At 44.7% G+C, this 22,413-nt stretch overlaps 1 protein-coding gene across 2 annotated transcripts in view; it reads left to right on the top strand.

Annotated features, from left to right (window-relative positions):
* The window catches only part of LOC119166717 (BTB/POZ domain-containing protein 9), a 160,784-nt gene extending 142,818 nt beyond the window's left edge, over nucleotides 1-17,966 (top strand). For both annotated transcript variants that reach the window (XM_075882438.1, XM_037418043.2), the window contains 2 exons: nucleotides 5,482-5,560; nucleotides 14,309-17,966. In XM_075882438.1, coding sequence (XP_075738553.1) covers nucleotides 5,482-5,560; nucleotides 14,309-14,482 — 253 coding nt within the window. In that variant the 3' untranslated portion in view covers nucleotides 14,483-17,966. The remainder of the gene's footprint in view (nucleotides 1-5,481; nucleotides 5,561-14,308) is intronic.
* Nucleotides 17,967-22,413: the final 4,447 nt, after the last annotated feature.

The following is a 22,413-nucleotide window of genomic DNA, read 5'->3' on the forward strand; positions in this document are numbered from 1 at the left end:
CACAGAATTAGGTCTGCGAATGCTCGCAATAAATATATGGAACAGTATCAAACTTTTCTTGCTTCACATTCATGTAAATGTACATAAACGGTAGGAACGCGTTCACACTTTTTCTCACATATTCTTTTTTTGCGGATATTCTTCCTGAAGAGCTTTTTCATGATTGTTTTGCGCCAGCACATCCGGTTTTGTTCTTCTCATGTGGTAAATACCCCCTAAAAGTTCTTGCCCTGTCAAGCTTGTGATTGCTAGGGTTCCAATTAAAATGTTTTACTTACTTTTTTTAAAAATTTCATTTCATTGAGCGTGTTGATGTTCAGAGCAGCCGTAGTACGGCTTGAATGTCTGAAGCGTTAGGTAACGAGCTTGTTGTGATGGCTGTGGTGTTAAAGGGCCACTTTAAAGCTGCTACACCATGTTAGACATCCGCACCTCACTTTCCAGCTTATGTAGTGAAGAAACGGGGTGATAACTGCCAGTTGAGTTGGTGCGAAGACAAGAGTGTGCCCTTCCTTGGGAGGTTAACAGTTTCTTTCTGCTAAGGTCTGCATTAATGGCTCACAAGTAGGCCATGGTTGGAAAATACCATCTTTGACGAGACAGTACTGCGTAGCGGCCTTTCCTTGCAGTGGCGAAAGTACCTTGCTATGTATAGAAGATGGCATTCACTTCATGAGCAGGTGGTTAGTGACAATGTTCATTGCCATAAGTTGGCGCTTCTACGTTGTCCAAACAGCGCTGTGATTGACAACATCGTTGTGTGTGGAACAGATGTGTATCTGGTTGGCTGTACAGTCGAATCTCGATAATTCGAACTTGGAGGGGCCCGAAAATTTGTTCGTATCAAAAGAAGTTCGAAATAATGAAAGCTAAGTAAACGGAGGGCTCCCTATGCAGTGGCGCATGTGCATTAAGCTAACACACGAGGGGCAAGTTGAAGAAGACTTACATTTATTCACGAATCACATGACATCCGTTATTAATTGAAGTAATCAGTGATGCACATCTGCACATGTTTGGCTTGCAGCGAGTCAACCAATTTCGCACGCAGCTGACAAAGCATGTCTATTTCGGCTTTAGCATTCTCCTAGCAAGAGAAGTTGCGCGCGGCAATGTCCAGCGCCGACACTTAAAGACGACGACGAGGACTGCATTGCCGTTACCACCCTCTGCGCCAAAGCCACAGCGTGGCCAGCATGTGGCAAGAAAGGAGGAGCGTCTCCACGGGGAGAGAAGCAGACCGGCATTTGAGATAAACCAACACTCTACGGCAGTTTTCTTTTTTTTTTTTTTTTGCTCTCTTCGCACGCGTTTTTGAAAAGACAAGGGTTACGTGGTAGAGACGGGAAAGGGCACCGGAGCGTGAGAGAGAACCACACTCCGCGATAGCTTTTTTTTTTTCTGTCTCTCTTTTTCTCTCTTGGCACGTGGCGTAGGTAGGAGAAGGGTTTTTACGTGGCAGGGGCGGAAAAGGGAGAAGCCTGCACAGGCACGTCGCAAATCGACATTTGAGAGAGAGCAAACGTTCCACTGCAGCCTTTTCTTTCCTTTTCGTTTCTTTTGCGCCCAGCGTTGAGGTGTCGGGCGTGTCGACGCGGGATCGGGCGGGGTGCTGAGAGCATTTTTGGAGCGCGGTATGTTCGATTTAACCATCGAAAGTGCTTGCGCGTTCGAATTACTTGGCGTTTTCGCCCATTGAAATACACATAGCTTAGAACGGGACCTCATCGTGAGTTCGAGTTAACCGGAAGTTCGAATTAAGCATGTTCGAAATAATCAGATTCGACTGTAGCAGCCTCGTGACCTTCCTTCAACCCATTTGTCGCTTTCTTCTGTGCGCGTCCATTGTCCATGGTCCTTGAACTTTGCAAGGTCCTCCAAACTGAGTTTTTTACCTTGGGATTTACTGGGATTGCAAGCTGCTTCACTTTAGTGCTTTCTAAATCCTCCACATCGCTCTGCCTGTGCACATTATCTGTATGGAGGTTTAACTGAGCATCACCATGTGTTTCACCTCTGGCGAGGGCTTCTGGAAGATGGGCTTGTGGTACGTCAGTGCTGGTAACGGTAGATGCTGTATCTTAATACGACTGACAACACAGTGGAAGCTTTCTTCACAGTGTTTAACATGTTCGAGATTTTCACCTGCAAGCTCGGCATTCAGTGCATCAATGTCCTCGGTCTCTGTCGTCACAGTGCTTGCTAGTAGCCGATCTCTGCAGTTGCAATCGGCGACGTATCTGTGGCCGTCGTGGTCACCTTGGGTAGTTTTCATTGACTCAATCAAGAGCTGTGGAGCAGAAGCAGCAAGATGAGTTTTGGGTTGTTCTTGTTCCTATGCTGCCACTAGTTTTGGTTGAATGCTCAGTGGGCACGCTGTCAGCAAAAAAAGCTCTTGTACGAAGATGCAAGCTCCGCCTCAAACGTTCTCCTATTTGTGCGCACTGTGCCACATGTTTTGCTATCCGTCTCCCTTCACTCACACAGATCAGTGTTTCCATTCTAAATCAGCTCCTCAACCCTGGCACGTCCTTCAACCTCTGACTTTTGATTCTCCGGGGTGCTTTGTGCTCCCTTCACCAAAACGGGGCTATGAAAGTTTTTAGAACTTCACAGCCATTGGCGGTCTACCTCCTGTAGTCATTGCACTCACCATTTGCCTTTCAGTTTGTCAATTCTTTGTATCCCATCGCTGTCACCAAATGTAACGATAAAGTAACGCATCGTCGACATAACAGAAAAGAACACTATACTTCTAACACAAACATGGCCTGAGCTTCACTTCATCTTCCTTGTATTTGTGCTCGCCCGTATTGTGTGGATTTCTTCCTCTTCCTCCAGCTTGCTCCAAGAACACTTCACAGAACCCACTTTCCCTCTTTCTGTAGGTGTGCGTTTTCGTGTTGTGCGTTTTCGTGTTGTACAGGAGAGCCTCGTTATAATGAAGTGGGATATAACAAACTAATGGATATAACAAAGCAATTCTTATTCCTCTGGGAATTCCCATAAATGCCTATGTATTTCAAACCTCATTTTAAGAAAGCAAAAATTTCCTCACAATGGATATAACAAACCATTTTTTGTCCACAACGAGCATTTACTAACTATTTCAGTATATGTCAATTCAATATCTTATAGCGCGCAATGGTATACGTCTCATCACAGCTGCGGTAATTTAAAACTCGCCCCTTGAGCTCCTTGGAAGCTGCCTGCCAACACACGGGAGTCTCCCTGCCTCCCCTTTCTTCAGGAACTAATGGAATCACCCGTGCAGCAACTCGTGCAAGCGTGCGCGTCAGCTGGCCTCCCCTCTCCTGTAGAACTGGTTGGCATGCCCGCACATCTGACCTCCTTCTCCCTTTCAGCTCTGCGCTGGCACGGCAGAGATTGTGGCTTTCTTCCTTGTGGCTTTGTTCCAGGCACTATGCCGTGTTGCCCAAGAGGCAGAAAGAAATTATGTGCCTTTTTTCGCCTTTCCGGAATCACTCAATCAACCTTGTCGTTCACTATAAAAGAGCAAGAACTCCTTTATCAGTTTCCATCGCTAGACACGAGATGGGCAATGGCAGTGGCAAACGTAAGTGCAAAAATGTAAAAATTGAGCAGTAGTCGGCAATGCTGAAAGCCGTTGAGTCCAGCATCAAGAAAAAAAAAAATGTTTCCGAAGATTTTGGCGATGTCGCCAGTGAGGGTGCCGCGGGCAGCCTGGCCCCGACGTCGTGAGTTGCATATCTTGACGCCGCCGTTGTGCTTGACGGCGACGCTTTCTGCACCTATGTCGGTGCCAATGCTAGCGCAATGACAACCGAAGAGTTGTCAGATGTGGAAATTGTGCACTTTTGCGACCGGCCTTTGCAGGCACCAAAGATTCGGGATAACTATGTCGAGGCAGGAGGAAAATGAACTTAACAAAGGCTTTATTTACATCATGTACATGGCGAGCTTTCATGGATGATGGCGGGAACGGACTCAAAATAGCTGCTGCAGCAGAAAAAACTGTCATTCGCGTGAGAAAATTTTCAAAAGTCTGTTATGGACTACTTTTCTTCGAAGTGATCTGCCATCTGATTTGCTGAATTAGACTAAAGTGCATTGTTCTTTACTATTTGGCTAGTTTTTTGCCTTCCGACGACCGTTTTTCTCTGCACGGCAGGCTTATTCGGTGGTGAGCACACTCTTTCTTGCTGGCTAATTGTCGGTAGAAATGGATATGGGCTATAACAAACTAGTAGTTATATCGAAGTGATTACGTCTCCCCTTCAACTTCATTAAAACGAGCTTTGACTGTAGTTGGCATGGGATCTGCGGTATTGACGGCTTGACATTTTGTCTATGGTCCCAAAACTCGGTGCGCTTATTAAAAGACCATGTAGAGAAATTATTTGCAGCGATGCAAGTGCTGCTCCGAAAGAAAAACGCTGCTACATGCTGCCCCAAAGTGTGATTTCTGTTAATAACTGCTCCAAAATGGCACTGAGAAAATGAAGACTAGCTACCTCAACTGTGTCCTAAAGAAACTTAATACTAAGGTGCTAGCAAGTTAGTATGCAAATTTATTGCCTCTTATTTTATCTATGCAATCAGAGATAATATATCAAGCTCCCAGATCATTTAGATAATTTAAATGTTACATGCAGGCTATTTCTGTGATACGTGCAAATGACTGAGATCATATTTTGAATATGCTCATACCACAGGCATTCGATTAGCAACCTAATAATTTGTTTCTTGCTATTTATGGTGATTGTAGGCTGTGAAACATTTTTCATAATAGATAGTAATATTTATGTGACACTTCAGTGATGCTTTAAATTCTAGGAGTTGTATGGGATATTTTGCAGTCTGCTCCTAAAACACTAATAGCTGCTCTAAACTACCATTTTTTTTCTGCAATGCAAACATGTGTGGCTGTTTCAAAATAGTACTTTTTCAGCTGCAAATGCTGCTCAAAAAGTAAAAAGCCGCTTTTATTACTGGTGTGTTAACTTAGCCCTTATGCTTATCGTGCACGTGGGCTGTACTATTGTGGGCAGCTGATGCTGTAAACTGGTTATACATGCTATATATAATGTCTGGCGTTTTTTTTTTTTTTTTCAAAACCAGGCACATTCGTGCCACTTGAGATTTGAACATAGAGCAGTTAGATATTTTGCAAAATGAAGTGGTGCCGCTGCCCGTGTGCATCCTAGCACTTGTCGGCCACCTTCATTGTGAAACAGGTCACTCTCGGTATGCAGCAATACTTTTGAACTGCTTCTCACCGATGCACATATTTGCTGCAGTAGAGCTTCATTTCATGGTTACTCATAATAAGAATGTGCAATAAATAATCGTACATTTGTTGCTGTACAACTCCCAGGCTCCATTATTTGTCTGCTTCAAAGCAGCTTCTAAACAGAGTTTCTTCTGCTACAAATGAGTGTCTCTCCTGCCCCCACACTAGAGTGGCTGGGTCACCACGGATACTGTTTGTGTGTGCAGGTCGTGGCAGCTTCTGCGCTTCCCTCGACAGCCTGTCGTGTTCATACGCATCGTGGGCACCCACAACACTGCAAACGAGGTCTGAATGGCTTTATGTAACACATTGGTTTCGTCCGGTCAAGCATAAACTGAAGCACGCATGAGAAGGGAAGAAGCAAACAGAACCAACTCTCAAAGAGCACACTAACTGAAGGCCATGAGTGTGTGGCTGCTCTGCCCATTTTGAATACTCAATGATTCTAATGCATCACAGATCGCCAGAGAAATTGTCAAAGCTTCTCAAATCAGAAGAAAAGTGGAACATCCTCAGGTTGATAAACCTGAGGATGTTCAATTTAATTATTCACTAACCCTTCAATGAAATTCTGTATCAGAAGAACACAATCTGACAAGTTCTTTTCTGTATTTGTATTTATTAGGCCTCTTTTTTTGGCCATGTGTTGGTGATAAGTCTTATATATTTATTATTTCTTTTCCAATAAAAAAGAAGTTCATTCGAGGGTCAGCTCTAGTCCTGTTTGCTTTTTCCCTTTCTTGAAGGGTGGACTTGTTAGTTGGACATATGATAGCGAAAACAGCATGAACGACCAGGACAATAAAAGCACACATACAACCACGCGTAGCACTGACTGCAAACTAAAGTTTCTGCTGTGAAGAGCGTAAATAAAGACATATCTGGCTTTTTTTTTTCTTTTTCAGAAATAGAGAAATGCAGATACCAAAACTAAATTTACAGAGGTGTATGCACATCTTCAACTTCAAAACCAGTTCTAATAAAAATGAGGCGATTCGATATTGTAACGTTATCTCAAAAAGGCAGTTCTAATGAAAAATTAGCCAAATACTCAACCTGTTTTAATCGAACTGAACCAAATTTGTTAAACCTGCACAGCATCAACAATCATGACAAAAACAACCAACATAGTCTCACCCAAAACGTTTCTCATTTGTGTCCTAGTTGCTTTGTTATCACGTGTGCTTACATTGCACAATTAGGTAGTTTTTCTAGGGTGAGTAGGCACTTACTGAAGGAAAGTGTCGAAACTCGATTACAAAGAGGCCAACTTTCCTACTTCTTCTTACTGCTTTGTGTTTCTTTTAATAAGTTCATGTCCTCCATTCACCCGAATACAGTATATTTGAAATAAATTACATACAAAATGAAGATGCAGTGCAGACCATTTAGAACGTAACTGCTTACAGTGCAGGACTGGCTGTAATACGTGTTTTTCTGACTCCCGTTTACCCTCCCATGGATTCTTTCAGTCGTGATCGAGCCTTCGACCACCAACAGGTGGGCCTACAAGCTTAGAAGACTCTTTTTCATGATAATTTCGCTCTCCCGACTGCGCACCGTAACTTTGTTTTACGGGCGCTGCCCTTGGTTCAGCTTGTGAGGGCCATCACTTCTATACGTGATCTTCGTGTTTCTTGGGCGAACATCTCACAGCGGCATGCCAGGTTGGTACCAAGGAGGATTAAAAAAATTGCTGGAGTGGAAGTTCCGCCACTACCAAGATGGCGGAAACATGCTCTTTTCTGGTAGTGCCCCCTTCAAGATCAAGTGCCTTTGATATGTTAGTGTAAATCTTACGCTAGCTCTATATTAAAAGATAGTTGTTCCCGACAAAATAACACACAGAAATGACTATGGCTGGCTGAATTTCCCAAGAACTTTGCCTCCAATAAGAGGCTCACTAAAGAAAACTAGTAGCACTAAGACGCGCTTGGAGCACTATGTGACCCGAAGAAGTTTTGACGTTACAGTCGTTAAGCGTGCAAGGCATACTCTCCGTTCTTAATCGCTGAGCTGTGGTACTTAATCTTGCCCCTAGTAAGACGGCTGCCATCTTGCCAGAGGCACGGTTTCACTCCTAGACAATGATTTCTACTACAGCAATACTTTTAATCCTCCTTGGTTGTAACCAACACACTAAACCTACCGAGTGTGTCGGTAGTGGCTGCAGACTGTCAGAGTTTCAGTTGGGTACTGAGCCAGCGCAACATTTGGCACCTAACTGTTGCGTTTGAAAGGAGTGAATTACATCTTCATTGAAAACGAGGGCGGGCGTGTGCAACACTCCTGTGCTGGTTCGGGGTCATTACTGTTTGCGGCATTGCGCATGCTCTCGGAAAATTGGAAGCATGCAAAATTTCATTTGTCGTTTGACATATAGTTTCTGCACAGTGTGGTGCCGCGGCGAGGTCCTCATAAATGAGGAGGTTCAACAAGTTAGTGAGTTTCTGCTGTGGTGCACTTTTTTTTTCTCGTTATGTCGGCACTGCAGGTCTACGATTGCTAATCATTGAACATTTTCAAATTTAAGTGAATGCAATTTTGCGACCCAGTCGCATGCCTCCGTAGTTGGAGTAACTGCCTGCTTGTTGGTCAGGTTGCGCACACATGCAGCTTTTGAAAAATGTTGTTTCGGTTGGAGCGTGGTACCGCTTACGGTGCGGATATTCACGACTCCGGTGACTTACGTTCTAAGCAGTCCATGCTGTATTGGACACCGTTCTATTCCCTGAAGAAGAAGTGGTCTGAAACGACATGGCATAAAATGAACTCTTTTTAAGGCCTTCGATCAAGAAAACACAGTCCAGGTTAGTGCACCTTTTGACACACATGATGTGCAGCAATGTTTATGTGGCAAGGCAATGTACAGAAAATCACATGTCAGCTATAAAACAAATAAATTTGAGAAGCATCCCCCATCATGTTTAGGTGACCTTGCTGTCCCTATAGGGCGATGCGCACTCCGACCCTGTCCTGAATTTATCTCGGGAGCACTTGCAAAGGATGGATTTGAGAGATAGACGCGAGTGTGGCAAGAGAAACACACCTTATCACCCGAAACGGACAAGAACAACAATACACAGAATTTGCAACAAGACGGTAGGTTAGGCCAGTTTGCTAGGATTTATTGTGAACATGTTTACAGCCAGGGTTGTCGTACAGGTCCTTGAAATCCTTGAAAACCCTTGGAATTTCAAAAGTGCATTCTCAAGGCCCTTGAGAGTCCTGCAGTTTTTTGCCATCCTTGAAATTCTTGAATTTTGGGAGCAGTATACTCTCGTATCAACATCGGGAGTTCCTAAATGTAGTTTATCAGCGTGTCAACCTGTCAAACTCCCCATTTTTGAAGCAGTAATGCGGCGTAGGCACACATGGTCCCATATTGCGAAAATGCATGTGAAAGAAAAAATGCATGTGAAGAAAGAGTTAGTTCCATCGCGAGAATGAAGCAGTAAACGTGATAGCGAGAAATTAGAATGTCACATGAAGAAGGGCAAGCAACCATATACATGCAATGGCCCGCTCAAGCACAAAGGACACATGAAAAGAAAGTGCATAGGACGAGTGCTGAGGAACAATTGTCACAGCTCGACACTAGAAGCAAACCAAGAAGAATGCTAGAAAAGACACTCATGTGTCCACAGGATGAGTTTAAATTAACTACTGTTACAGTTCTGCTTGTTGTTGAGCAACATGTTACAAGTACCAAATGTACACAAGCTAACGCTATTAATTGGCTGGTGCCATCAAATTTCAAGACTATAGCAAGCGCCGTGTGGGTTTTCTCTATCCACGATTTTCTTTTCGACTCATGGGTGCCGCCATCTTGGACTGATAAGCGTTTGTTTTGCAGATTTTCTATGTCACAATATGAAATGCTGTTGGTCATGAAACATTGAATGTGCCGGCAAAGTGATTTCCTGCATGTGAGTTCACCGTAGCAATGTTTTTTTACTTGATACGAATACTTAATTGCTACGTTATCAGTCCAATATAGCAGCGCTTGAGGGGGTTTGGAAAATTGTGTATATAGGCAAGGACACTCTACATGAATTGTTGGGCTTCGGAAACGTTCAGAATATATTTTAAGTCACTTTCCAAGTGTACCTAAATGCTCATTCTCCTAATCGGGGCCCTTTACGTGCACGTCCGACACTGACGTAGCTCTATAGGAAGGGCAACGAAAGTTGTAGCGATGTGACACCAGATATGTAGTCAGGTCAGTGGCCTCTGGACTTCAGCCGCGTACGTACCAGCAAATCATCGCAGCTGCTAGCGGCGGGTTCGTTTTACAAGTGCTTGTGTGGCACATATGTGCAACAGCAGATGATGCTCTGCATGACGCATGCAAAGCTTTGAGATCAAGTCACTAAGTCAGCTACACTGCTATGTTCTTGCCCAGCTTAGTGCCCACAAACTGGAACCGAATATTTTCCGTATTGATAAGGCGATAAACTATATATAGCGAGAATAACTGAATCTTGGTGCATGTATCGTGCTTGTTAGAGCTATAGTATATTGTGTGCAGCAAAGAGCTCGCAAGCCACAAATATTGTGGCACCACCCCTTTAAGGCCTGACTACACATACACGTTAAAGCCCATCACCGCATGACTCTCTGACACAGCATCGTGCTCTCTCCCTATTGAGAGTGAGGGAGAGGGTGCGAGAAGTTATTAAGACAACTTTTTATTATAAATGCCATGTTCAAATATTTATTGTAAGTGCAAGAAAAAAGATCTTTTTTCAGAATCTTAGAGTGGAAAATTTCAACTTTGTATGCCGATCTGAGTCCTTGAAAAACTTGCAACAGGTCCTGCAAAGTCCTTGAATATCCTTGAACTTTCGCTTAGGAAACCTGTACGAACCCTGACAGCGCAACATCAGAAACATGGGACAGGGAAGGAGCAAGAGAGAAAGAAAAGACGGCGCTCTCATTTCTTTCTCTTTTGCTCCTTCGCTGTCCTGTGTTTCTGGTGTTGTGCTGTAAAGAAGCTCACAGAATTTGCGTTGAATAACACTCAACAGAACTAAAAACTCTGAAAGTACTCACTGTTTCAAAAACAACCGAGAACTCAATAATTCTCAATAATCATTGACGCACATGCGCAAACCCAAACTGATTGTAGCTCATTCTTAATCCATTGCTAGCCCTAGCCACTAGCCTTACGCCAATAGAGTCGGAATACGGATATATAGAACCCACATATATCGAATTTTCGGGTATATCGAACTCCTAAGTTATGCCCTTGAAATTCCTTCGTAAAATTATAGAAATTCGCACGTTTATATTGAACGGTATTTTTACCCACCTTCGGATATATCGAACACCGCGCGAACTGGAAGGTGCGCTTCGGCACTCGCCGCGCCTCACGATATCCGCGGGAGAGAGGCTCCGCGTGCGAGTGGAAGGTGCGCTTTGGAACTCGTAGCGCCCAGCGACCTCCGTACGGCACCAAACTTCCACTAAAACTCGAAACGCTTCAAAAAAAAAAAAAGGTAAGGCTGAGAGGGCTCAGACTTCACAATCTCTAACTTGCGGAGCGGGTTTTTTTTCTGTTATGTTTCTCTCTCTCATTCTTTCTACGCGTACCCGTCAGCAGGAACGAAGGAGCTGTCGTCTTCCTTCTTTCGCCTTTTCTTTTACTTTTTGTTGCTGTTTTGTTAGTTTTGATCAGTCAGTCACAGCTCGCGCCTTTCACTGTTGCCTTCGGAGGTGGCCATCGCCTCGAAAGTACTGTGTTGCTTCCGTTCACATGTCGCCTATGTACCGCAGGTGCTGCGTTGCGCTCCCTACTGGGCTGCAGAAATCAGGCACCTTCTTCCTCTCCTAACCACTACCACCACTCTGCATGTGCAGCATTTCTCTTTTGCGCGAGTGGTGTACAATGCTGCTGCGGACTCCTTGAATTGTGGACTTTTCGTGTATTTATGGCCAGCATAAAGAAGCACAAGATTCTTAACTGCGACAAAGTAAAAGGCTATTCAGCGTTGTGAGGCAGGCGAGAAATGTTCGACACGTGCAGATGACTTCGGGATACTGCGGAGCACTCTGAGAACCTTGTTGAAGAACAAAGCAGATATCAAGGAAAGGGCGGCGGAGCAGTGAACTTCGGGAGCCTGTCATGTGCGCGCTCCTGCCCACAGCAATGTAAAAAAGGCACTCTATGCTTGGTTTTTAAAAGTGCGCGCAAAGAACATTTCGGTGGATGGCCCGTTGCTGATCATCAAGGCCAAATGGTTTGCCCTGCACTCGGTGAAACAACTTTGCCGACAATACTAGGTGGCTTCACCGATTTAAGCAGCGCTACAGCATCGTTGGCAAAACGCATTCTGGCAAAAGCGAAACTGTCAGCAGCCAGGACACCCAGCAGTGGATGGCGAAAGAGTAGCCGAATATCTCCGCTAAGCTTTCTACCGCGGAGATCTTCAACTCCTGGCGAGACTTGAAAATGGACACAGTGGTCAACTGTTCGCAAGGCTGGTTTCGAGACGGCGGAACTGGCAGAAACCGGTGAAGACGAGGACGAGCGCATAGACAATGCGTTTCGCGAGTTGTCGTCCCGCTTCCCAGCAGCAGTTCCGCACGAAGTGTCTGCGAACGATTTTGTGAAAGCGGACTGCAATGTCCAGGCCATTGGGAGCCTCACTGACAAGGACATAGTTGCTGCGATCGCAGGGACTCAGGATGCCAAGGCTGACAGCTCATGTGACGAGGGGGATCGTCTGGACGGGCGCTGGCTACATGTACGTACTCCGCCGCTGAAGTGGTGTCAGCATTTGGCATCATTCACCGTTGTTTTGGCCACATGAAGGGAACCAGGCTATTCCACCTGGACAGCCTTGATAAAATAGAGACTAGCGTCTTGAACATTTCAAATACAAAGCAGGCCAAAGATAAGCTATCTTTTTTTCATGCAAATGAATCATTCTGTTGCGGCGAGTATGCGGAATGAGTCGTCAATATTGAATGCGCCTGTTGGAGGTGATGATCCGCTACAGGTAAGCTCTCGGGGCCTGTATTTTTTTAAATAAAATTTTTCATATACCAAACTTATTCGCGATTCCCATCGAGTTCGATATATCAGTGTTCGACTGTATAGTGTCTAAAAAGGAGTACTCTCACGGCTTGTCGCGCTGCGACTCGTTGCCCTTACTGTGTCGGCGCTTGGTCGCTTCTGTCGTTGACGTCTTCCCCAAGTTCCTACTGTCATAGTCTTATTTCGCCAAATGAGCCACTCAACTTCATTATCGGTTGGTTCCGGTTTTCGTATTATCCTCCGTATCAGTTGGACTACGCCTATTTTGTCAACGGCGTCTTGGTTGGGGTGCGGGCCGCATATGTTCTGGATCGAAGCGGAGGAGCTGTAGTCCACCCAGGAACTCATGTTGCGGCAAGTCCGGGCAGCCTTACTCGATCTTTACGATATCGTCGGCCACTCCCCGAGCTTATTCATCGACAGCCTCAGAACCGGGCGGTTCTACTGCTTTTGTCGCGATAGCGGCACTCGTTTCCCATGTCTTCGCAGCTCGGCGTCCCAATGCAGAGTGCCAGCTCATCCTTGGAGATTTTTTTTCTCGGCTTGGATCACGTGCTTCGAGCCTTTCTCCAACCAATCTTCTGCGTCTACGTGTCTGGTGCGTGTTCCCTCTGGTGACTCTTTTCTCCTTGTGCACCCCCACCGCGCTTTTACTTTCGACATGCGCCTCGTGCCTCTCCTTTACTTATCACACACCCAAAAAATCGAGGCTAGAAGAAAGGCAGTGGGAGTGCCTATATTCATGGGATTTCGCATGGCATCAAGGAAGTAGCTGGGTAAATGGGAATTCCAGTCGTGGATCAGCCCCCAACAAGTTGGACAGTATGTCAACTGAGAAGGACCAAAGAAGGCTCCGTATGAAGTTAGCCATGGGTGTGGTGTATGAGGTCCCTTGTCCTGCGATCGAACTTACATCGGCCAACTGGGGAGGTGCAGTCAACACGCAACTCGGAGAACACTTGAATAATTTGAGCCACAAACAAAGAAGCAACATGGTCCTGCATTGTGCAAAGTGCGGATGTTCTTCGGACCTTCCTTCGTGCAAGGTGCTTGCTAATAATCACCCAGAATTTATGTGGCTTGTTGTTGTAGCTCACCCAGTTGTCGCTAAAGGTGATGCATGTGTCAGCACAGCATTGTTATCCCTTAGCAAAAAAGAAATCAGTTTCTTGGATAATGCATTTTAAGTTCACATGTACCGAGTTGCTTGTATTTCGTTAATGAGTCCACTGTAGTGAGGAGTAATGTTTATCTTTATTAAAGCTTATTGTTAGCTTAGCGAGCCTCTTGTCACATATCTGCACATGTGACAACAGGCTTGTTTTATTATATATTGTCTTGCCCCAATAAAAATTGTTGTTAGTAGCGCGTTGTGTGTCGTGCTTTGTTGTCCCCGCATTTTCAGTGCTGTTTTTTTTTTTCGTTACGATGTACCACGTGTGCCTTTTGTGTTTTTTTGGAGCAGTGATAAACAGTTGCAATGAGCTTCTCTCCACTTCGTACTGTTTTCTCCTTAAAAAAATTTACACCTACCATATCAGCTTAAGGTTGCACTGCTGAGCTGAAAAACACAGGCTTAATTTCGGCTACCACAGCTACTCTCTGATGGGGCTGAAAGGCAAAAATAGCCGTGTGCTGACATTTAGTTGTTTTTAAAATACCTGCACAGTCGAAATTTTGGCTTGTTTGTACACAAGAAGACAGCGCTCAGCATCTGTGTTTGTGTTCTTTTCTTGTATCCCTGTTCATCCAGGGGTATTTTTTCGTCACTAAAAGACCACAAGCTGGTTGCAATAATCCAAAATCCCTCACCACGCCTTGCTTCATAATGATTTCTCAGTTTTAAGCGCATACATTTAATTCACTTCTGTAATGGTCTTACAAATCAAATTTCACAAATTACATAATTGCTGGGAACTTTTTGAAGCAGGCACCCAACGCAAGGACTATGTTAGTTTCAACAAGGAATGCATTTGTTTGTGTCCACGCAGGTTTTCCATTGCGTCCATTTTGAGTGCCCAGCTCAGTGCCTAGAGACACCTGGGGCGGCAGTGGCAAGCACAGCTTCGAAACACCCCACTAGCAGCACTAATGAGCGGCGCAGTTCATCGTCATCAAGTCATGACGGTGACGTCTCCCAGCAGAAAGCACCTCAACACCCATGAACAGGAGAGAGAGAGACTGCATCACGGTGTTTTTAGATACTATGCATGCAAACACAACTGAGAAAAAGAAATGAACACGGAGAATGTGTAATAGTAGAAGTTTAAGGCCTAGCATAGCTATTGTGCGTATTTTGAGCAACGTATATAGAATAATGGCATATCAAGTGGACAATTTTTACTCTGCTTCAATTTCAGACATGCGAACATCTCTTGCATATGCGGGCAGTTTTTGTATATGTGTGTGATGTGGCACACTTCCAGCATCTGGTGTGCAATTGTATTCGGATTTCGGAATAGTATTTATAGCATTAAATTCACATTCAGAAAGCACTTGTTTTGACAATCTTTTGTTTGTGTGCATGTACCGTGTGTTCTTGCAAGCCTCAAGGTGGACAAGCTAATGAGTGCCACTGACCATGTCTCGTTGCTCTCTAGCCTTCCTCCTCGTGGCGAGCCCTTCAAGCTCTGTGTAGACAGTTATTGCTGACACATCAAAAGGTCTTGTCTTTGCTGCTTTTATCTATTGAACAGTTATTTATTATTGCGAATGCTGATATGTCAATGAAGATGAAAATATAGACTTGCATCCTTCTCTTTCCGCGATATGTTTCACCTCAAATGTTTAGAAGTTTATTCATGACAGCGAGTTGGTGCGTGATATTGCTTTAGCACAGCTCAGTTTGAGCGTGAAGAAATGATGCTATACGATCAAAAGGAGGGGGGGGGGAAACAGGATAATGAGAACTGAGCTGCACTAAAGCAATCTCATATTATCATCCATGACAAAGCTGACTATGTGACATTCTTGGTGCATACAGTCAACTGAGGCACAACTTTGCAATAACAAAGCTGGGATGTGGTTGCTGTAGGAGCAATTCCGATCGGCTTACATTGGCTTAACTCTAAATGCTAAATACTGTGACACTCATGGGACACCTAAAGAAACAAGTCAACACAACTGCTGCCTCATGAGCTACAGATTGAAAAAGTTCTGTTGTGACATCTGTTTAGTACCACCCTGCCCTACAGTGTATTCAATGGTATTCAACACTGTATCCAAGTGTTCAACACTATTAGTGCGATCAATACTCGCACTTTGGCTGGTACAGTCTACCACGAAAGCTTAGAGACCACGCGAGCATGTGCCAAAGAGCCTGTCTGTGCCACCTACTGTCGACTGCAGCGCTGGGCCGGAAACGGTACTTCTTTTAGTGAATAACGCAGCATGTTTCGGCTGGTGGGAATTTATATCATTTTGTGAGAAAGATTGTAACTAAAGTTTTTCTGACAGACTGCTCTCAAGACAGAAGCAAATAGCCACAGCTGCCAAAAAGTGTGTCGTGTTAAAAATGAAAGTTGGAAAATATTTGCACCTAGAGGGAAAATTGGCAGGGTGTCGACTAAGGATGTAATGCATCTTGGAAATTGCGCTGCTGTCAGATCACCGCTGATGTAGCAAAAATGTCGCGACAAGGCTCTTGGCAATGTGCTCACGTGGTCCGTAAATTTTTATGGTTGACTGACTGTAGAAGCTTTGTTGAGTGGTGTGTGGACTTTCACAGTTCATCACAACTGGGTTGCCAAGTATGAAACGTACAACAGCGACGTGCTCATCGTCTTTGTACTTGCTTGCCATGTATCACTCTCCACAGTTATGTTGCTCAACAACTAAAAGCTAAATATGCATTCATAACCAATAACAAACAGTTTATTGAAATGTTTAAACAACATCAGCAGACCTATACGAGTTTTTAAGTGAATATTATTTAGCTTTAGGTGACACAGAAACGAAAATAAAGATTCACAGCGCCACTCAATTTTCGTGAGAATTGCCTGAAGTACTCAGTGGCCATTGAAAACTGCGATGTAGCAGCGCGACAGCTTCATTAAGTTGAAAGAGTGGTGGCGTTTCGATGGCCATCAATGGGATGGCCTTTCAAAAGGGCTCATGTGACTGGTATTAGTGTGGGAACCACTTGCAGCCACGATGGTAGATGTGAAATGCCCTTTTTTGACTACAGATGGTATTTGGTACGTAAAATATGATATCTTATTTAACAGCCCTGTGGCTTAAAAATATGCATACTTTCAAGGCTCAGAAACATTATTTTCAAGAAAATGAAAAATAAGCTTTATGTTACGTGTTTGTTCAGGCTATTTAGTAATTCGTTGGTGCTTTGCTTTGATTCTAGTGTGGAATCTCTTTTTTACCATATTATAAACTTGTTTGCGACTTCAAGTTATTGTAAAATCCCAAGGAAGCACCCATTCCTGTGGTGAAACATAATCGGAAAATACTTTGAAGGGGGAGCATTACTCGACCATGGACTAAAATGCAAGATGGCGGTAGAAAAACCTCTGTGAAAAGTGTGCACCTGTGCTTCTAATGAAATGCTCTATTGAATATGCATGCATATTTGCATGACTGTTTTTGCTTAACTGGAGGGAATCCTCGCGTGAAACTTTTGTGACGAGGGGAAAAGATGGCCTTCGTATGTTCCGACGGTTTCCAACAGCTGAGAATGCAACCGCGAGGCACATGGCTATAAAGCTACGTAGAAATCATGCACATAGCTACAAACTCTGGGGTTCCTAGGATTCTGTGACGGAGAACAAGCTTACAAAAAGAAACAAAAAAGGTGGGAGGGGAGGGGGGTGCTTGCTCAGTGATTGGTGCATATTTCAAATCTTTAGAAAAAAGCAAGGGAGCGCTAGCTTTATGGTAATTCCATGAAAGGCTCAAGAGAAACAACATCGTCTCGTTCTAATCGGCCCAGAATTATGTGACATGATAGGCACGTAAACAGTTAGTTCCAAGTCATTTGCAGACTGCTTTTCTAAGACCGTTTTTCCAGTGCTTGTTTTAGACTGCTCTGCTGGCTCATATTCGCATTAATGGGCGTTTATTTTGGTAGTAAACTTGTTTTAATGGTGGTTCACGTAGAAGTATAGGAGATGTTATTGCATAGCCCATCGACATGCCTTCCTCTATTTACAAGGGAATCATATCAGTGTATTGCTAGGTATTTTTACGAAGTGCTTGGGAACTTTAGCAAAGGGTTTAGAAGGCGATGAGGGGAAATAGTTGCATGTTCTGCTTTGCACTAACCTCTCACTGGAGTGAACAACAGTAAATGTGTTTTTGTGTTGTAGACCTAATTGTGAGTTGCAGACCACACTGAGGATGTAACAATGACACTCAATTCGCATTTCATGATTGTACATGAATGGTCTTTGTGAAAGAATACATCTGTATACAAGCAACAAGTCTCTGCAAACACGGGCAGTGTAAACTACACCATAAGAATTAAATGTGTAAATGAAGTGTCATGACCACTCAACAGTTGGGGCATGTGCGGCAGGATTGCCAAGGTGGATTGTGGATCGCGATTACTTTGTTGTGCGTTGGTGAACATTGTTGGAGGCAATGCTTGTCTAAGTGAAAGGTGTACATGTGGTAATAAATTATTTGAGTATTTTTTAATCTCTCTTTTTAATGTGAAGCATTTTTTGCTCACCGAACACACGTTGGCCGTTTCTGTGTATGTATCGAACCGCCTACGTATGGGTGCAAGATTGAACAGTCGGCACTGCGAGCGTATCGGGCAAGTAACGACACGGCAGCCGAGTCTCTTGGTGGACAAGTGATGTCATGTTTTATTTGCAGCCGTTAATGTAGAACTCTGTACCTGCTGTGCTACCATCTGACGGTACTGCAGAACACTACATCAATAGACAGCCATCTACTGATATTGCCGTACACTGCATCGCCCCACGGTAAACTACAATCGACTCTGGTTAATTCAAATTTGAAGAGACCTCTGCATTTTGTTTTAATTACCAGAATTTTTCGGATATATGACTGTGGGTCAGGTGACATTATACATTATGATTAGGCATTGATTTTATCAGATTTAATCATTTTCAAAGTTTAACGCCCAACTCCATGCAATGAACGGAAAATAGAGGTGTAAGGGCCACAAGTTTATCAGCCATTTACTGCAAATCAGACATTTTGAAGAAGTCTGAAATTGCCAACTACTTCTTTGCTATCTGTGCCTTCAGCGAAAAACTCTCTATACCAGTAGAGATGCATCACAGTTCACCATGCGCGTGCTTCATTTCAAACACTTGTTTTTTTTACTGGCGAAGCCTTTTTCTTTGAAGACCTAAGGCACTTATTTTTAATTTTTAGGCTGTTAGGATTATATAAGCACACATATATTTAAATAGTAGTGGGAAAGCAGCAGATATTTTTTGGTATAAAACTGCAAAAAGTATGAAAAACTGAATGACAGACTTTGAATTAAGAGGCTTTTAAGTATAGTGAAAGAATAGAGGGCCAACCAAAAAAATGAATTCTGTTTGAATTAACCCAAAGTATGAATTATCAGAGTTTGAAGTATCGTGAGTCTACTGTAGGACTTACATATGCACCAAACTGTTGGACTGAACTAAAACAATGTTCACAGGTTGAGTCTTTACAGCCTGCAGATCCTCCTGCTGAACCGCGAAGTGCGTGGCGTAGCAGCACAACCCCGAGGTTCCTCTGTAGTGAAGGTGCTTTCGTGAGTTGATGCAGTTCGCTCATCTTAGACTGCTTGGTCAGCCCTGGATCGCCTCCCTTTATCTGCAGGTCTTGACGGTGTAGTCGTCTGGGTAAGGACCGCCACGAAAGTTGCAGGTTGACTGGCCATGTGTTCCCCAGGACCTCCTGTCATTGACACCTGGTGCTTCTGGTTGCGCTGGAGTACACCCGTCATGATGGAGAGTACCTTGGTAACCTGCGCTTTGATGATGACATTGCATTGCTGAGTAACTCGAAGAACTAATTGCAACTCATCATTACTGAATTAGACAAGGAGAGCACAAAGGTAGCTCTTAACATTAATTTGCCTTGCAGAAAACGAAAGTAATGTACACCAACCTTGGAAGAAAACATTGCTTTGAGATAGGTAATAGTGCACATGAAGTTGTAATATACTGCATCTACTTAGGACAGGTAATAATCATGAGCCAAACCATGAGATTGAAGTTAAAAAAGAATAAGAATGGGGTGGAGAACATTCGGCAAGCACTCAAATAATGACTGGTAGACTGCCACTATTCCTTGAGAGGAGGGTATATAACACCGGCATCTTGCTGGTACTTTACTACAAAGTAGAAATTTTGAGACTCGAAAAGGGGGCTCAGCTTGAATTCAGGACGGCACAGTGAGCATTGGAAAGGAAAATGGTAAGTGTCACCTCAAGAGACAAGAAGAGAGCACAATATATCAGGGAACGAACCGGTGTTAAGGATATTGCCACGGGTGTTGAACGAGATTGAGCCATGCCAATGCATCTATGTGCCATTGTGACAAAGAAGAACACTGGGCGATGGGCTCATGCTCATGGTGATCAGTTCGGCTCGGCATCCAGTGCTGCGGCTCCTGTGAACAGACGTTGTGTTCTATCCAAAATCGCATGACATTTTATGGTGCAGGTGCTGGGTAGTGTTGCATGCACTGCAATCAGCAGGAGGATCCTGGCAATAGTAACAAGTTGAAAGAACCAGCTGACTTACGGCGTACCCGGGGACATCTGGCCTAATACCTGAATTCAGGCCCCTTCCACAACTCGAGAGAACTATGGCCAGTGCGGGAACGCGAACTCGAGACATCGACACTGCCTCCCCCATGGTTCTTCAACACCCCGCGAACCCTGAAGCCATTTCACAGTTACCCTTACGATGATGTTGACGACTACAACCGTTGCACCAGTGTCAACGAGTGGAACGAGCACCGAAAGCTTAAGTATGTCTACTCAAGGACTCTGCGCGCATTTTGTTCGAAAACCGTGAAGCCATTATGACAACCTGGCCAGAGTTTTACACCCAGCTGCAGAATACATTCGAAATCTCTGACCAAAAGGAACAAGCGGAACGTCTCTTCAAGTCCCAATATCGGTGCCCGAACGAGAGCGTTGCCATGTTCGTTGTTGACATGTCGCGGCTGTTCAGGCAAGTTGACTCCTCATTGACGGTAGAGAAGAAGGTGCGCCTACCGATGTGGGGAGTGAAAGAGCAGTTGTTCGCAGGACTAGTGTGCAAACCTCCCAGCACTGTAGCAGATTTTCTCCCAAAGCAAGACGATGGAGAGAATGCTAAGGCAGATTCATCGAAGTATGAGCATTCATCAGTGTCATGAGCTCTGGCAACACCTGACGTCACGACTATAAGAGACCTCACAGAGTTCGTTCGGAGTATTGTGTGCTCGGAGCTGCAAAAACTGCACGCAGTGTCTCCTCAGTCTATGTTGCTACTATAATGAACGTCGTCCGCGAAGAGGTCTGGAAGCTGGTGCAACTTATGATCGCCGTGCATCCAGCCGACTGAACCGAAGTCCAAGCCATGATGCTCCGCGTCCAGCCGAAGCTCCCCTATTAACGTACGCGGAAGCATTACGTACTTCTGCACCGGCTGTCAGCTATCCGTCCTGTCCGTCCACCCTGCAGACGGCACCATCGTTCTACTCAGGACCACCACAGTACAGCAACCCACCATTCATACGGAAATCCAGTGTGTGGCGTCCTTCCAATAACCGGCCTCTCTGTTATCACTGTGGTGAACCAGGTCACATCTACCACGAGTGCGCATGCCGGCACATGGGTCTTTCTGACTTTTGTCCAGATGCTCGTCGACCCAGAGATGGTGAGCGGCCCTGTGCTATCGCCGAGTGCTTGGCAAGCCAGCAGTCCCCAAACCTTCCGTGTCGCCTATCCTCCTCACCATCTCTACGGCGCTCCACGTCACCTGGCCAACAATCAACCTTTGCGGACGTCTTTGCACTATGACAGCCTATACTCAGTGACAACTTTTCTTGGCATAGAAGGGAAAGCTATGTAGCCAAATCGCGTGCATCCCACTGCCAGTAAAGATAGTTTCAAAGTAGCACCCACATTTTCAACGTGAAGTATAAATGATCCTCCTTAATTATCTAAGTGGAGCTATTTGAGACAGGGTGCAGCTCGCACCTGTAAGATATTCAATTTTCTTTTAATTTATCTGTTGTTACTTTGTGTTTTTGAATGCATGTGAAAGTTCTGCCTTTTTACGTGCACCTCAAACGCTAAGCAGCGTCTGCGTCTACATGAAATGCTGATGGTGCGCCCCCGTCACTTTCCAAAGCATTACAAGATGCGTCTCAAAATGGACTACTTTGCTTAGTGCTACATGTGCAGAAGCTCCACCTCCATAGCTTTCTCTTCAGTGCCAAGAAAAGCTGTGGCTGAGTATAAGTCTATGAGCCTGTGCCGGGGAAACTAAGAACAGTGGCCTCTGAAGGTAAGGCCGCTGTTGATCGACCACTACGGGACCCTCTCCCGAACAGCCTGCCGACATCCGACGTATGCCATCGATGACAAACGGGTCTCTGCTTGCATTTCGTTCTTGTAGACAACCACCCGGTAACCACTCTGGTAGACACGAGCGCCGATTATTTCGTGATAAGCACTAACCTCGTTGCACAACTGAAAAAGATAACGACACCTTGCGGGCATGGACCCAACTTCCGGACTGCAGGAAATCACCTATTGGCACTGCTTAGAATATGCACGGCACGGCTTCAAATTTGTGAGTCGACATACATTGCTTCCTTTGTCATACTGCATGAATGCTCCCAAAACCTAATTCTCGGAATGGATTTCCTCCCCGAGCACGGAGCAGTTATAAACGCGACCTGCTCATAACGTTCTCTGACGACCATACACCCAGACAAAAGATACACCTGCGCAGACCACATCATCGCACTTCCGCCGCGAGCCAGTTTGTTGGTAACTGTGGAGAGCGACTGTGACAACAAGAGTAGTGGTATCGCCGAAACTAACCTCTCGGTGCTCTTGCTCAGCAAACTTGTGTCGCGCGCTATCGTCCAACTGATACGTTCGCAGGTG

The sequence above is a fragment of the Rhipicephalus microplus genome, unplaced genomic scaffold (assembly GCF_043290135.1).
Source record: "Rhipicephalus microplus isolate Deutch F79 unplaced genomic scaffold, USDA_Rmic scaffold_12, whole genome shotgun sequence".
Classification (NCBI taxonomy): domain Eukaryota; kingdom Metazoa; phylum Arthropoda; class Arachnida; order Ixodida; family Ixodidae; genus Rhipicephalus; species Rhipicephalus microplus.